Source organism: Abramis brama, assembly GCF_963993115.1.
Source record: "Abramis brama genome assembly, chromosome: 4".
Lineage (NCBI taxonomy): Eukaryota > Metazoa > Chordata > Actinopteri > Cypriniformes > Leuciscidae > Abramis > Abramis brama.
Genome location: NC_139966.1, coordinates 27,870,695 through 27,888,971, shown reverse-complemented (window position 1 = coordinate 27,888,971; position 18,277 = coordinate 27,870,695). Strand labels below are relative to the sequence as shown.

Here is an 18,277-nt window from a genome sequence, read left to right as displayed (position 1 = left end):
GGCCGTGGCGATGGTGGTGCCAGGAGGGGCTGGGTGGACTGCCACTGGAGGGATGATCATCATCTGAAATCTAAGTTAGAGGAGATAAAGATATTAGTAAATTTTTGTTTGCATTGTTTCTATTGTATCTATGCAGTGTCTATTGTTTTGTTGTTTTGTTTGTACCTGATCACTGTCCTCCAGTGCGTGCCTGTTCAGGGGGAACAAGCCTGTTAGCCGGAACTCCTTCATTATGTTCTCCACGGTGGCCGCCTTTGGGTAAGAAAATTTTAGGATGGATGAAAAATGCTTTTTCCCCAGGACAAGGTCCCCCCTGACCAGGCCCATATTTGTAGCCAGCTTGGTGAAGGCCTCTTTCAGTGGCCCGAAGAGGGACACATCGAGGGGCTGAAGGGCATTGTGACCAACACGAGACCCATATGTCTTCCCCCTGCCTCCAGCTCCTCCAGGGCCGCCTTCATGTCCTCTTCGGACCATTTTTTATAGGTTTTGTTTTGTTTTGACATTTTCTGAAAACACACACACAAAAGACTTTGAGTTTTCTGTTTTGTTTGATTTTAAAAAATATAAACTTAATAAAATGGGTATAACACTGTTCATTCATGTATTCATTAGCTAGTTCTTTGAGATCACTGGGTTGAAGCAAAATGTTTACATTTGTCCTGGGGGACTTACATTAATGTAGGGGGCGGCTAGTAAAAAGCGTTTAGCGCTGTTCATTCAAGTGTTCAAAAGCTGTTTCTAGCGCACGTCAAAGTGTCCATCAAAGTGCAGTTTCTTCTGCTTAAGCTGCTAGCTGCTACCTTACTTACTTCGTTTATGGACACCCTGCCTCATCGTGCAGGGTGTCTTATAGTAGTTAGATTTCATTACGACACAATTTACTTCACATTTGACTCTTTGGTTGACTTTAAAGACCTTTTATCGCTGATCTGCAAAATATTGTTCATTACGAAAAATGGCACGTTCAGTCACCGCAGGTCTTTTCCAAGACCTTGTGAACATAGTTTTTAAACCGCCGTTTAAAATGGGGTTTTATTAACCTTATAACACACATTTTAGGTTAAAAATGTTCAACACCAATAACCATTACGTTTAACTTCAATACTATAGACCACATGACCAAAACTTCATTCATTTCATTCGCTGACTCTCTTCCCTCCTTCACCGGAGTCAACACGAGATCCCCACCCACCTCCATTTTTAAATGCCACTCGGGTGTCATTGTACTTACCTGTGAAATGTCGTCTTCAAAGGGCGTGGACTTCGACAATGCATGAAGAAGATCAAAGAGGACAAAACACAGTTTCCAAAAGTATATAACTTTATTTGACCTGGAAGTGATTCATTGTACATTTGATTCAAAGCGTCACTGTACGGATTCATGTTACGGAAGCGCCGCTGTACGGATTGTGATGCGGAACTGCTAGGCCTGTCGCTCCGGAGACCGTAAGCTGGATCACTAACAGTACTGATCCATCCTCGAGTAACAATGAGAGTAAATGAAGACTGCTATGTTCATTCTTACATCCAACAACAACACCTCAATCGCTTAGGAGACATTCTTGTCTACAGCTGCTCAAGCGTCGAAACAATGGCAGACTCTGTGTCGTGGGAGGGGCCTATGCAAAGTGATGTCACATTGCCCCGAATCTGAGAACAGCTTGTTCTGAGACAGTGCTTATGATTTATGGGGATTATAAAAAAGCACTGGGTGGATTTTTATCATTATAGGGTGGTTGTGTACACACACTGCCAACACACATTTATGTTCAAACACCATGTAAAAGTGAATTTTGCATAATAGGTGCCCTTTAAAGTGTATGTCAGGTTAAATTTGTAATTATGATTAACACAAAATAGTTAGGGGAAATACACATTTGACAAGTTGATGTATTGTTTTGTATGTTTTTCGATACCTAAAGGCAGAATATAAGATGAAAAAGTTTGTTATTTTCAGTACTCACTTAAAACTGCTCCTCCCCCCAAAACGAATCGCTTGACATCATAAGAGGGAGACGTCTCCCTAGGTCAATGAAGGGGATTCCAAGACCTTCAGTAAAGTTGAAGAGTTGAGGAGAAGTTTGTGAGCTGTGTTGATAATTGTACGAGTGATAGAGCGAGAGAATTAGTGATTAGGACATTTATTTATTTAGTTAGTTAGTTAAGTTAGGTAGTTAGTTAGGTATACGCAGGCGTATTTTCACAATGGTGAATTACTGCGTTTGTGCTGGGTGCAAAAACACTGTTAAAACCGGTCACAGAGTCCACTTTTTCCCAAAAAGCAGGTCTCTGTTCCGTGCCTGGGTCAACTTTGTTCGGACCAAACGAGCTGACTTCAGTGCTGCTTCGGTATCCAAGACTTCGGTCATTTGCAGCGCCCATTTCACTGAGAAGGACTACGCTGTTGGAGATCTCATGAGTTTTAAAATGGGATTTAAAACCCGAATGAGACTGGTAGCTGATGCGTTGCCTACGGTGTATGCTACTGTAGTAGAAGCAGTCGACGGAGGACAGCGAGCTGGTCACCCGCGAGCCGGTCAACAACGAGCCGGACGATGCCCTGATGAAGCGGGAAGTGCTCACTGTAAGTCTAATAAGATAATTGCGTGGTTTATGTGAAAACACGATTTGATGCCAAACATACGTATGGCCTTACTCTTATAAATACTCATTTGATTCTAGCAATTACCTAGCTAACGTTAGCGTTGTGATCATAGTCAGCAACCTTGTCATTATGTTGTAATTTTAGAGTTTCGCATTATTCTCTTCCTGTTTTAAAAATACAGTAAAATAGCTTTAGTCCGTTTGTTCAAGGATGTATTGTTGACTGCTGTATTTGCTTCAGCTTTTGGAAGATGCAGCGGGACCGTCACGGAGGGATGCACCCACAGTCAGCCATGCAGTGCATGTTGACCTAGAACCAGAGGTAGACCCAGAACCAGAGGCCTATTACCCACCAGCATCTGTCCATCACAGTGGCTCACAGTGCAACATTAGACCTTTGCGACGTTCAGCAGGTAGGATATAATGGTCTTATATCTGAGGTTGACTTGTCACTGTGGCGCTATTTAACGCAGAGTGGGGAGTTGCTAGTTGGCAAACCCACTCTAGAGGGTGTAACCCGGGCTGTCATATTGGTTTGGTTGTGTCTTTTTATAATGCAAGGCCTTCATTCAATCACAGCTGTTCTGGGGCCTCATTTATAAAGCTTGCATACGCACAAAACGGGGCTGAAAACATGCGTACGCCAGTTCCTGCGCAAAAGGTGGGATTTATAAAGAAAACTTGACGTGAAAATATGCGCACCTACACGCAAACTCTGACCCATGCGTATGCACATTTTGAAGACAAAGCAGTTTGGCGACACTGATGGTGAGTTGAGGAACTGACTGCGGATAAAGGGAATTAACCCTTTGCAAAATGCCAAAATTTACTTTGACATATTTAAATATTTACAATATTTACAAGTTGCTCATATGTCCCGGTTACAACAAAAAATACAAATAACATTAAATCACCATTATGAGTCCTAAAGATACATACATGCATGTTTAGTTTAGACATAAAAGGAACTATATGCCAAAAGTACGTAAATTTTATTTCTTTCACTTCCATTCTTAAATGGATGTAGGCCTATCACTCAATATGTGATTAATGTGATAAGGTGTAAATGATTAAATCTGATCGCTGAAAACATAAATAGCCTACTGCAGCAACACTTAAGTGCATATTGTATGATGGATGCGCTGGCACTGCTGGAAGACTATGCCAATGGCAGGATTTCCTAGCCCATGATGATGAGTGGCTAATAAGCCGCTTTAGATTTCCTAGAGCCATGCTCTTGGATCTGTGTGCTGAACTTGGCCCAGCATTACAAAGACCAACAACATGGAACCGCGCCATCCCGGTACCAACCCAAGTACTTTCAGTTTTAGGATTTTTGGCAACCGGGACATATCAGCGGGAAATAGGCGACAGGTAACTAAGTGTACTTTTTTTTAAAGCAAAACCTTATTGATTTTAACATTCCTATTAATTTGTCATAGGTCTGGGATTTCACAGCCATCCCTAAGCTCATTAATGCCTGCAGTTTTGAAAGGGATTATTCAAATGACCAATCGATACATAAAGTTTCCTTACACTGTTGGAGAACAGGCCAATATCAAAAGGCAATTTGCAGCAATGTCCGGTTTCCCAAATGTAATCGGCGCAATCGACTGCACTCATATTGCTATAAGGGCTCCATATGTAGATTAATTCATTTATGTGAATCGCAAACATGTGCATTCAATAAATGTGCAAATTATATGTGACGCCAACTTGACTCTAATGAATGTTGTGGCACGATGGCCTGGTTCTACACATGACTCTTTTATTCTAGCGCACAGCAGTGTAGGGAATCGACTTAGGGCAGGTGCCGTTCGCGATGGCTGGCTTCTGGGTAGGTAAATGCATATAATTGTTTTTACATAACAGTTAAAGCCTATTGTACAAATAATCTGTTATACTTTACAGGTGACAGTGGTTACCCGCTCAGGCGCTGGCTACTCACCCCATTCTCAAACCCTCAGAGCGCAGAAGAAGTGCACTTTAATGATGCCCACGCTCGTGCGCGCTCAGTAGTTGAGAGAGCCATTGGCCTCCTCAAGTGTAGATGGCGTTGCCTTGATGCTTCGGGTGGTAGACTTTTATATCAACCAAAAAAAGTATGCCAGATCATCATGGTGTGCGCTATTTTACACAACATTGCACTGATGAATGGTATCCCTGTTCCTCCCGACCTACCACAACACCAGCATGAAGAGCCTGACCCACACCCCCCTCCCCAACAAGAAGGACATCATCAGGGAGCAAGGCTCCGTCAGGAAGTAATGCGCCATTTGTGAAGAACAACAGTGCAAAGGTTCATTTTTTAACAAGATCTTTTAATGTAGATGCAATGTCACCCAGCACAACCCTTATTTGCTTAAGCTCATCTGCGATTACAGTAATTGCATTAATGGTGTCTCTCTGTGTCTGCAGAACAGCCTCAGTCAGCACCCGGCCACTTCCAGCCGTGCCATACGGTCGGGACGCACTTGTGCTGGGGACCTCGGGAAACTCCATAGCCCCTGCAGACTCTGCGCTGGGAGTTTCGTCACACTGGGCTCCCGCAGACTCTGCAAGAATAAGGACTAAACCAATTGTGTAATTTATTTTGTTTAATTGAGCACACAAGCAATAAAGTTCTTTACCTGGTTCCCCTGTATCCAGCACATCTGTGTCTCCCTCCCTCTCAGACACAATGCCACACACACTGGTTTGGCCGAGAATCGAGGCCATTCGGGTCTCCATTGGGGACAAATCGGGGGCGCCTTTGCCCCCACCAGTCGCACACACACACTCTGTCGGTGAGAGGCAAGCCGTTTCTTTGCTCCCACCTTAAGATCGGACCACTTCTTTTTTACATCTGGAACCGTCCTGTTTGCCGAAGCAACTGCGTTTACCGCAGCAGTGATGTGTTGCCACTCTAAATATTTTTTTTTTATTGGTAATTCCACTGCTGTGGCCACCAAACAAAATAGCCTTCCTTTCATCCACCTCACTCACAAGAACCTCTATTTCTGCCTCAGAGAAATTTCGCTTCTTGCCCTTGCTCTCCATTGCTGCCATGATTTTGTTTTTAAAAAACACAAATTTCCTTGCTCCTTTTAATATGCATGGCCAATGAGGTAATTTGCATTGTCTATATATGGTTGAATGTGGGCGGATAAAGGGCGGTAAATGATTTTTTTTTGTGTGCGCAAAATATCAGGTAGGCTGTGATTTATAAAGTGAAAATTGCGTGCAGGTGTGCGTACGCATGGTTTTATAAATCTGAATATTTTTTTGCGTACGCTATTTTTGGCTTTTGTGCATACGTAGATTTTTAGTAAGGATCCTACGCACAGTTTTATAAATGAGGCCCCAGGTAAGGCCAAAGATGGTCAGTGTGGGGACACAGACAGTAAAGGCCATTGCACACTGAGTCCGAAATTTTCGTATGCGTTTTTTCGTGTTCGTCAGCCTTAAAATTCGTCACGCACAGAAACCTTGCACACTGAGTCCGATGCGTATTTATTAAACCTTTGCGGAAAAAAACGCAAAAAATACTAAATGGATTCGTCAAGCAGTGAGGATGATTTTGTTGCCCTCTTTCTTCTTAAAAAGAGAAAAAGAAAGAGGAAATATTGGGTCCATCCAATCCTGAGATTGCGCCGAGAGGAAGGAGAGTTTCACCTCCTTATCAAGGAGTTGCGAAATTATCCCGAGCGATTCAAAATTTACCTCAGAATGTCAGTGGAACAGTTTGATGCTTTGCTAGCGATACTGGAGCCACATATTAAAAAGAAGACCACCAATTTCCGCGAACCAATCGATCCTGAACAGAGACTGTTCAGACACACACACACGGCCGGCGGAAGCGCTGGGCAGACAGAACAGCTGTATCAGGTTATATTTTATTCAGTGTCTTTGTAATCCACATTTTGTTTTTCATACAGTACTTTGTGCTGCGAGACGAAGTGTATCAACTTGTCAGACGCCGTTCTGGATTTTGTCGTTGGCTTGTACGGTGGCTCTGAATTGTCAAAAAACCTCTCAAAATACTGGCTGTGGATGCGAAAAACGCAGAAAATCGAACCCAATCCGAATTTTTTTATTACGGACGAAAGTTTCGTAGACAGTGTGCAAGCGTGATTGACATAACGTGAGGTCGAATTTTTTTTTTAACGTGCGCAAATTTCGGATGCGAATTTCGGACTCAGTGTGCAATGGCCTTAACACCAAAAGTCAAGACCACTTCAACCCCTCTGCCCAGTCCTGTTCAAAGTGATGATGAGACCAGCTCTTTCATAGACAGCGACAATGATATGTCATGGATGCCAGAGGAGGAGGAGGAGGAGATGATGAGTGACTCATCACTGCCACAGGAGTCTAAACCCAGAACTCAAGTAAGGCAATTAGACTACTTTGGTTTTAGATTTTGACTGTCAAGAAATTCTGTTGTGGTTCAAAGGTTCTGTGAATGTGTGGTTTTAGATTTTGACTGTCAAGAAATTCTGTTGTGGTTCAAAGGTTCTGTGAATGTGTGCTTTGTTTAAGTATATTTTTTGGGCATTTTTGCCTTTATTGTGATAGGACAGTTAGAGAATAACAGGAATGGGTTTGTTTTTCAGCATGGCTGATAAGTTTATTGTCTGTGAAAGCCAGTTGATGTCCCTATTCACAATTTGCCCTGCATGTTGTGGGGAAAGCAAGGGTAGCATGAACCAGAAGGAGGGAACTTTTATCAAAATAAAGCAAGTAAGATGATGTTTGTAAATTGCACTGTTTATACAATTTAAATAAACCGTATATGGTAGTTTTTAGTGAAATTGAGTTATATATTTCAAGGTGTAATTGTGACTCCTAACATAGGTTTTTTTTGGTTTTTTTTTGCATTCTATACATCTAGGTCTGTGCAACATGTGGCTATGAGCGTTATTGGCAGAACCAGCCCATGTTGTATGGCCACACAAACGCTGAGGATGCTGACACTGTTTGGTCTTCAGTGCATCAGTGCGAGGACTTTCTTCCGCCACCAGCACCTCTACACAATTCCAGTCATTATGCAGGCCTGGCAGAATGACCAGACAGGGATCATTAGGGAACTAAAGGAGATGGGCTGTTGGCCTCATCTAAGATGGAAAATGTTTACATTGCAACTCATTAATTCAATTTTTAACATTCTTAGGTCAGATTCCCCTGGGCATTGTGCAAAGTATGGCACTTACTCCTTGATAGAGGAGAGAACAAACAAGATCATAGATCTTCAGCTTGTCCAGGTGAGTATGATGCTATCAAACAAACCTTTTTTTTTTCAGTTCCACTACCAGATTTCAAGTGTTACACTGTCTGTGACGTTACAGAGCTCTGAGGTCCCAAACAGCACCTGGTGTGAGCTTGAGGGTCTGAAGCGCAGCATGGTTTTTTTAAAGAACCAGAACCTACGTGTCGACCCTCACCACAGACAGACATCGGCAGGTAAAGTTGTATATTTATAGTAATACAATGTCTGTAGTATTTTCACATTTGGACAAACTCCTGACAGACTGACAAAACCACAAATAGTTATTCGAGCCTTGGTAGAGCCTCACTTTTTGAGTGAATCATTAGTTTTTATTTCTGTATTTGAGGGGTTGTGTCTTTCTACACAGATTGCCAAGTGGGTGCGAGAGGAGCTGTGTTCTGAAGGAACAAAACATTTCTTTGATGTCTGGCATGTTGGAAAAAGTATGTATCCTGTTGTTGGTAGCATTTTATAAAGTTGAGTCTTGTAAATACATTTCCATCAATACTTTGTTTTGGTTCTGAAACAGCTCTAGGGAAGGCTTTTGATGCTGCCGCTAAAGAAAGGCACTGTGAGGACCTGAAGCTGTGGAAGCCAGCCATTGTCAACCACCTGTACTGGACTGCTGCTTCAACTCCTGATGGAGATCCAGATGTGATGCAGGCCAAATGGCAAAGCCTGGTGAACCATGTTCAGGACATTCATGAACATGACACCCCTGCATTTCCCTGCTGTTCACACTAACCTCTGGAGGGGGAACAGCGAAACAAGCAGTGGCTAGAACCAGGTACACCATCAGTATGTTAAAGAATGCAATAATGCTCTGATATTCAAGGTCGTGGTTTATGCTTGGTATATTTTGCTACAGGTGTACTCCAGCTATAACATATTTGTATGGTTTTGGTAAATGTGAAGAAAGAAATTATACTTCTATTCCTCATCTGTGTGTACAGTCAAAGAACATGTAGTAATATCAGTAAAACATGTCCATGCAGGCTCAACAGTAGCAACGAAATTGGAGAGTGTAACTACTAGGGCAGCACTACTGAAGGATATACGGCAGCTATCCCCACAGTACCAGATATACTCGTTGGAGGCATTTCACTCCCTCATCCTCCACTTTGCACCCAAACACACTGGGTTTTCATATCTTTGAATGTACAGTAGGTCACTGCTATGCAATGGAATAACCTATGTGTCGTTATTTCATCATTCTAGACATGTCAGTCTCATACTCTGTTTTTTTGCTTTTCTTCAGGCTTTTTTTGGCAGCTCTACATTACAATAGTAGTCGAGAGGTTGCACGAATGGCTGACGGTGAGGAGTGCTATGCTGTGAGCTACCCAAGGTTCCGTAAAGGTGGCTGGGTTGTGTGCCCCATCAAGCAGCAGCCTTCATATGGTTAGCAGTTTCAATCAGTTCTGTCATATTTTGAGATGTACTTGTTTTAGTGCATGAGTCATTGGTAATGTCACTGAATATACATGTTTTTCTATAACCCAGGTTATGCATCAGCACTCATGGAATCTCTCCAAGACAGGTACTCTAGATCACCAAAGGCTCTACAAGAGTGCAGTGCTGCCTTGGGTTCTGATGCACCTGCTCCCCTCTCCAGATCTGGCCACATAATTTCAAAGGAGGAGGCAGTTAGTCTTCACCTAGCTCAACAATCACGCTTTAGCAAAAGCCATTCGATTTTATAATTAATTTACTAATTATTATTTTGATTGTATTTGTTTTTATTGTTACACAATCTTGCTTACTGCATTCTTCTGGGTAATCTCCCTATTTCCACCATCTCTAATACATCACTGTAATTTTGCAAAGTTGACCACTTTTAAAAATCTTGCTGTTTGAATAACATGTGTTTATAGTTATGATCCATGACAACGTCAAGAGTGGGTATGTATTGTGGATTCTTTTTTAGACTTTCTAACTTTTTTGGTGTGCTGTTCTTAACCCTGGGTTCTGTGTAACTCAACTGAGTTTGTCTGTGTGTGCACTAATCCTGTCTGCATGCTGCATGTTTTGGTTTTGTCTACTTTTGTTTGCACGTAATTGTTGGTGCCTAATTGTGGGTAACTGTGGGTAGTGCCTTATTACCTTTCTGTGTTTCACATATTTTATCTGATTTCTGTTTATGCACTGTGGTGTGGTAAAGTTTGTCTGTGGGTACTAATCCTGTTTGCATGCTGCATGTTTTGGTTTTGTCTACTTTTGTTTATTTCATAACCTTCTGTCAATAAACACATTTTCTGTAGATAGAATTGTCTTCTGTGTAGTGTATTTAAACTTCTGTAGAAATTTTTTTGTCTCCTGACTGCCAGTATGGTTTATTTTATGCTTGTCAAAGTTAGGACGAGTAGTAAGTAAGCCTTGCTATATACAGTATGAGTCATACTATATGACAGCTTGTGATCAGAATTCTTTTTTATTAATATTCACCCAAAGGAGGCCAATCAAAACCTTTGTATGTTCCACCTTCTTGAAACTGTCTTCTGATGTCTGAAACAACACAAGAAGGCAAGGGCCTCCGGATGTGCCTCCCCAGAATGCCATAGGCCCAACGTACCACCTGTCTGTATGCTGTGTAGCGGTATTGCCTAAGGATAGGGATGTAACAGTTAAACTGGATATGGATAACTGAATTATTGTATTATAATGCAGTTACAGAACCACTTATTATTGTGGTTCACTAGACAAATTTTCTGATGAAAATGAAAATAATAACTTAAAAAAAAAAGTAAATGTGTAAACATACTCATGACTGCTAGCCTCTAGAGGACCATGTTCCTGCCTGAAGTTCAAGTAGGCAATCTTGAGAACAAAGTAGTGATGTATGTCTCGAGACCGGTCTTGGTCCCGAGACCAAGACAAGACCAAGACCAAGACCAAAGACCGTCAAGGCCGTGACAAGACCGAGACCACGTAAAAGTGGTCTCGGTCTTGTCACGGCCTTGACGGTCTTTGGTCTTGGTCTTGTCTTGGTCTCGGACCTCTTGGTCTTGTCTAGATCTCGCTGTCTCAGACCGACATAGTGGTAGGGGAATTTGGCAATACAATACTACAATATCCACGACGACACAACGTTTGATAATGCAACATTATTATTCGCAACGGAACGGATTGAAGCGCGCGTCCGAGTGAAGACGTGTGCGGCGTGTGCGCGAGCCACACGAGAAAACACTTTATCTGCGCCACTGATCGCAGCGGCAACGAGCACTTTGATCACTTGATTTAAAAAACACATTTCAGTGACATGATGGGTTTTAACTTCATTCAGGAGATTTTGGGTAACTGCACAACTGACAGATGACTTTGAGCGCACCGCCAACGGGGTGTGTGTGTGTGTAACCATAGCGACAAAACGACCAACTTTCAGATCCTGCACTTAAGCCTATAATTTCGTTTTTAAAAATTGAATTATGTATTTAAAAGTTGCAGAATGGATTCATTTGGAGACTCCGAAATCAGCAGAGATAGGCAGGCATTTGCTTAGATGAATTTGTGTCTTTGATATCTGTGTGTGTGGGTGTGTTTGTGTTTGTGTTGTTTGATTACAGTATTGTATTTAAGATGGTGTTAGACTAAATAAATGGTCTTTTAAATATTATCTGCATATCTCCGTTATGTTGACTAAACATTAGGCCTAATCCAAGTTTATGATTGTGTATCTTTAATTTGATGTTATGATTTCATCTACACATTAAGTATAATTTCAATTGGTTACATATTTCTCATTCTTTAGACAGTTGTTGGAGGAGCAAGATGGTGTTGGAGGTGTTTGATGTTTTGTCAGATGAACCAGTCAGTACCAGTCATGTCAGTCCTCAACAGTACACAAAAGTTAAGGGAGTCTCAATCCTCTAATAGTGCAGTAACAGCCGTCATGCAATTGCTACACATAGTTGATCTCACCCAGTCTGCAAAAACATTTACAGTGAGCTCACAGTCACACACATGACATGGTCTGTTCTACCTGTGTAGTTGAAGTAATAACGTCTAATATGTATTGAATGTAAACTGCGGCTGAACCCTAGTATGCTGCTGTTCTTGAATTCATACAAGTTAAAGCTTAGCTTCAACACTAGTCTGTTTTTTTCCCCCTCCGGTCTCGACTTGGTCTCGGTCTTGGTCTCGACCTGGTCTTGGTCTTGGTCTTGGTCTCGATACCCTCTGGTCTTGGTAGTGTCTTGGTCTCGGTTAAGGCGGTCTTGACTACAAGTCTAGAACAAAGGGGTTCAGACAGCATGCCTCAAAACCAGGGTGTTGTGTGAGGCATGTTATATGATCTGGCAGAGGGGTAAGCTGTTCAACCAGGGCCCAGAATGCACCCATCTCTCTGCAGCACATGCTCTCTACAGCTGAGGCCATGGGCTGGCAATGCCCAAATAGAAACCTATGAATCAAAACGATAAGGTATGTTTTTGTTTCCACTGTTCGATCGCGCCCGCGCATCTCTCTCTCTCTCTCTCTCTCTCTCTCTCTCTCTCTCTCTCTCTCACACACACACACACACACACACACACACACACACACACACACACACACACACACACACACACACACACACACACACACACACACCAACCAACCAACATATTCCAGCATTGCAATCTTGACATCGCAGCCTGTTCATTATAGCCATGGAGCTTCAGAGCTAAGGCGGAGCTACAGATTAGGTGTCCCTAAATAACCCGAAATAAATAAAATAAATAAAAAAAGAAAGTTATGTTGAGATGAAAACTCTTGTTCATTACATTTTCATAATTGCAACCGCATGTGTTGTATTCATTGTTGCAAAACTTGTTCTGTATATTTGTTATCGTGATCAAAACCATTGATCTGAAGCTGTCATGTAAATAGTTTTCTAATCAGCAATAAATATAACAATTTCTGATCAACCCATATCAATTGCATGCTTAAAATAACATACCGGTTAAAGCCCCGCCCATTTCAAGACAACCCGACCCACTTCCGGGTTAAATCCCGTCCACTTCCGGGTTAGGCCCCGCCCAGTCCGAGTACAGATACAGATAATGCTGTACTCGCTCATCCCTAATATTCATGCACCGAACCGTGACGCCCGTACCGTTTCGGTTCAATACGAATACATGTACCGTTCCACCTTTAAGTTATGCCTATACTTACCAAGACACCTGACCAACTCTCCACTGGTTCTCTTCACACCATATATTTATGTTTCTTCGATAGGAATGATTTAAATTTCTGTTTGGCTCCTCATCTGTCTCACGCCTGGGAGGCTCAAAATTGTATGGCTGTGGGCCATCGTAGGTTTGAGGGGGATTTTGGATCTCCTCAGACTCAAAACTCTCCATACTTGAATAGAACTTTTTTGGCATGTCTCCCTCTTCTGACGTCACAGCTCAGCTGTGTTTTAAAAATATGATCTTGACAGAAATGGCTATAAAGCTTACGGTAGGGCAATTACAGTAATAATTTTAATGATAATTACATTTTCACTCAGACATCTAAACCTTATTTAATATATCTATAAAAAAAAAAATTAACCTGACATAGGCCTACACACTTTAACAGAAAAGCTCCAGCTCACACTGCAAATATTAACTGTCTAAATAAAAACATAATTTAAGATACAGACTAGAAACAAGTCAAATCATCTGCCAGTACAGTAAGATATTTACACCTAGTAAGATTTCTTGAGATAAGAAAACATATCAAGGCACAAGAAAACATATCTAGGCTTAATAAAAGTGTGAAATCTCTTGAAAGATGTAGTAAAATACTTATTCCAAGCAGTGCATGTAGTGAAATTAACTTAAAAATAGCTTGCTAATTATTTTTTAACCGTTATCTTCTTTCTTCATTTGTGTGAAAAGATCTTAAAACCAGAGCTACTAAACAAGAGAATCCTTTTTTTAATTTAAGAATTGTCATCATTAGTTTTTTGTCTTAAAATTTGTCTTAACTTTTGTCCATACTGGGTCAGTGTTAGGACAATTTTAATGCTGAGACCTTGCCTGACCTCATCAAAAGTTCTTCTGAAGCAACATAAATAAAAAGACCTGGTCACCATCAACAACATTTAGTCTTGACAAATCATAAAATTTGCCTTCTGGATAGAAGGCCTCTCCATATTTCTGGGTGCCTGGTCACGCAGCAAACGCTTGAACTCTGTGACAACTGATTTCTGCTGTCTTCACCTGTGCACATATTTGATTAATGAACATGTCATTCATTTCACAGTTGTTTGTTGGCACAACTGAGACATTGAAAAAGTAGCCACCATCCACATGTCCAAGCGTCCAACCACAATTGCGCAAATACACAGATTTCTCTGTGTACCGGCTCAGTTTTGTGTGTTTTTTGAGAATGGCGTAGTGATTGCCAATCATGTGGGACTGGAATTCAGTGAGGAACAAATAATGTACACGGCCAACCACTCCACAAAGCTCTTTCACCTCAATAACCAACACCATCGATGTCGTGTGTAAAACGCACACTATCAGGGTCTGCACTTGTGCCGTGAATGGGGATTATCAGGTCTTCATCACATAAAAAGTCCTCCATTTTTGAATACTGACGAACAGCAGACAAAATACTGTCCATGTTGTCTTTCCCTGTGTCAAATAAGCATGACATGCTTGCTAAAACCACAGAAAATTGCCATGTGAATTGAATTAAACAGCACAGCCTCTCTGTTTCAAAGAACCTCTGTTCACACACCAACTAAGCTGCAGCAGTCTGTGACCTTTTAAGCATTGCAATACAAAACCAAAAATAATGCATGTTTTGTTACATTATTTACTGCATTATCATTACTACAGTTCGGACGAATCCAAGAAACACCAGCATACATTTCATTGTAAGGGGTCTACTCTTCAAAATGCATCCAACTTTTTAATCCAAAACAACGAAAAAATAGGGAAAAAAATGAAATATCCTCCTTTGTTTTCATGAGCGTTTGGAGTTAGAGTACTCCATCATATTCATTTTCAATGAAATATCGATTCTAATCTGTATTCCAACGTTCTAAATCCATCTCTCCCCCGTAGTTTAGACTCGTCCGGATAAAATGAGCCATTCCCCTTCTCTCTCCTTCAATCACAGGCTTTGTAATCGGTCAAAATACCAAGGGAGCGCCTTACAGGCTTGGCGAACTGTCAATCTCGCACCTCGGTTTTCAGCTGGATAAAGCCAGCCAATGTCTAATCAGCAAAGTTTTGATGGATGGGAGTATTAACCAACTAAAACACGAATTCAGCAATTGCTTAGTTTACGCAAGCAGATTTGTCAAATAGAAGTGCGCGAAGTTGTCGTTCGCTCGTGCGCTTTCGCCATTTTACGCACAGAGCGCTCAGGTTAAGCCGCCTTTCCACTACACGCGACAAACGACAGCCGTCGGACCGGAAGTCATTAATTTCCAATGGAGAGTAATACGGGAGCTGCGTGGAGTTCCGATCATATGCGTATGCGGAAATTACGGATCCGATTTGAGCTTCGGATGCAATGAAACTTAGACCGTAGAGCTAGACCGTATGTGACCGGTCGACCGGATGCGATGTATTCTAATCAAAACTATGAGCGCGAGGCTAGAATTATCAATATTTTTATTTTCTGCAAAATGGCTGTTATTAATAATTATGGCAGAAAAATATATTTTATAATTATGAAATCAATATTTATATTGATTAGCTCTATAAAATCGACTATGTTTTTATTTTAGATGTATTGAGGGTCATTTGTTTTGTGTGGATATATTCATGCATGCATTACATTCATTAAAATCATTAATTTTACCATTGTGAATAGCCGAGGGTAACGGTTGCTTCACGACCAATTTCAAAGTCCGTATCACTGCCTGTGGGTATGGGAATCGGTTGTGTTGTGAGTGCAATATTGAATGAAGCCTTGTTTCAAACAGGTGTTACTAACGTGGCTAGCGTTGCTAACAGAAGATAAACTAAAACATGAAATAAAGTGAAAATTTTAGAAGTTCAAATGGCTGCGTTTTGATAAGGTGTAGTCTTATTACAGATTGGCTTGCACCTAATTTACTAGGCTACATATAACCGATGTAGCCTACATAAACAAACTATGGTTTTACTAGAAAAGTGCTTTATGTGGATTAAATCTCAATGTTGCGTGTTAAACTGGTATTTCAATTTGCAGTGTGATAGAATGATAACTGTACATTATAGCATACTGCCCAAAAGATACAGAGTGTTATATACAGTTTTTCATTTTTAGTGTTTATTGATGAACAAAAAAAGGAACTCCCGCACACTATACGTACTTGCAAAAAAGTATAAAAAAAATCTTTATTAGCAACGTTTCGCCCTTATGACCTTCAAGGCATATACAAACATTACAAACTCAATCACATTTAAAATATTCACATGACCAATCAATGTAAAGATCCATTTGCACCCAATTAGGCTCAGTGATTAAATACATAATTAGCGCCACATCATCATCATAGACAGGTACAGACAATTGTAAATAATATATCTGCACTTCATAACATCACATCCAAATACAAAACAGTTCACGTCTCTGTAAAAGCAATTCAATATCACCCCCGTATGAATGATGAAGCATTATTTAATGTGATGTTATGAAGTGCAGATATATTATTTACAATTGTCCGTACCTGTCTATGATGATGATGTGGCGCTAATTATGTATTTAATAACTGAGCCTAATTGGGTGCAAATGGATCTTTACATTGATTGGTCATGTGATTATTTTAAATGTGATTGAGTTTGTAATGTTTGTATATGCCTTGATGAAGGTCGTGAGACCGAAACGTTGCTAATAAAGATTTTTTGATATTTTTTTTCAAGTACGGTTAGTGTGCGGGAGTTCCTTTTTTTGTTTATTACTTGACCTTTTCCCACGCACCTATCACCTGCAGGTGTGCCGATGGTGTTTGCGCTTTGATAGTGTTTATTGATGGGAAGATGGATCTGTACTGGGACCAGGGGCCTCATGTATAAAACTTTACGTAGATTTCATCCTTAAAGTGTGCGTACGCACATAAGGCAGAATTTGCGTACGCACAAAAGTTTTCAGATTTATAAAACCGTACGTACGCCAGAACCTGCGCAAGGTAACTTTATAAATCACAATTATCTGAATATTGTGCGCAGGTGCACGTGCTTATAGCTTACCCCAATCTCCTCCTGAAATAACCATATTTGGAGGTTAAGACTATTTTGAATATGTATGATCTCCCTGCATATTAATACGACCGATAATTGTCATTGATCTGTTTGGCTAAAAATGGAAGAACAGAAACGAAAAGCAAAAAAAAGAAACTTCACCGACTGCGAGATGGAGGTACTGCTGTCTGAGGTGGAGGGCCGAAAAAAAGTTTTATTTGGTGGGCTCTCTGCGGGCATTTCAAATAAAAGAAAGATATTAGAATAGGAGCAAGTAACAGAAGCAGTCAATGCTGTTACCTCGGTGCCTCGCACAGTCCAAGAGACAAAAAAAAAATGGTCTGACTTAAAAGTAGTCGTAAAAAAAAGAATATGTGCACACAGGCGCAGTGTCGTAACAACTGGTGGTGGTCAAGGAATCACTGACCTCTCAGCTTTTGATGCAAGGGTGGGTGCGATTATAGGGGAAACAGGATTAAGTGGAGTTCTTCCAGAATTCCAAGGTGATACGGATGTGATTTGCGGTGACGATGGTAAGTAATTGATTTATCTACACATTATATAAGTTTTTGTCTGTTTAAAATTCTGCTTTTTTATTGTGTATAATTTAAATCAACCAATTCAAATTCCGTGGAAGTGGAAAGTCCTAAAATATCCAAGTGACAAATCTAGCAATAGATGCAGCTGCCCTTAAGATATACGTTTATTAAAATAGTCGATTTTCCTGTTTATTCATATGCTAAAAATGTAACTTAAAAAGACAAAAGCAAGTCATCAAGTGCACATTTTATTTCACACATTTACAGATATGCAATACAACCTTTATTTAATTAAACGTTTTTTAATGATTAAAGGAACAGTTAATCCTGGAATGCCTTCAAGCCCGGTGAGTGGTCCAAGTGGGGTAGACAAGGGATGTAGGCTTAGATCCTACGTGCCACCGCCGCCGCCATCCTGTGTGCCTCCACCACCATCCTGTGTGCCACCACCGGCATCTTGTGTGCCTCCACCACCATCCTGTGTACCACCACCAACGTCCAGTGTGCCGCCATCATCAAATGCCCAAGCAACCCCATCCTGTGCGCAATCCAGTGCATCATCATCATCCTTTGTGCCACCACCGAGCGCTGGTAACTCAAGGCGTGTACTGACGGAAGAAGTCATGCAGACCCAACGTCACATGGTTCATGCTGTTAATGCGGTGTGTTCCGAACTGAAAGAAATAAAAACAATTTTGTCAGAAATAAGTGGTTCACTTAAAGAACTTGTGAAAAAATAA

General features: G+C 41.0%; 1 protein-coding gene across 1 annotated transcript; it reads left to right on the top strand.

Annotated features, from left to right (window-relative positions):
• The first annotated feature begins 2,117 nt into the window (after nt 1-2,117).
• LOC311082030 (putative nuclease HARBI1) lies at nt 2,118-5,677 on the top strand. The gene is made up of 5 exons (XM_084112776.1): nt 2,118-2,587; nt 2,849-3,020; nt 4,385-4,444; nt 4,519-4,906; nt 5,026-5,677. Exons 1-4 carry the CDS (start codon nt 2,567-2,569, stop codon nt 4,887-4,889), a joined length of 624 nt encoding a protein of 207 aa, XP_083968902.1. The 5' UTR covers nt 2,118-2,566; the 3' UTR covers nt 4,890-4,906; nt 5,026-5,677.
• The last annotated feature ends 12,600 nt before the right edge of the window (nt 5,678-18,277 follow it).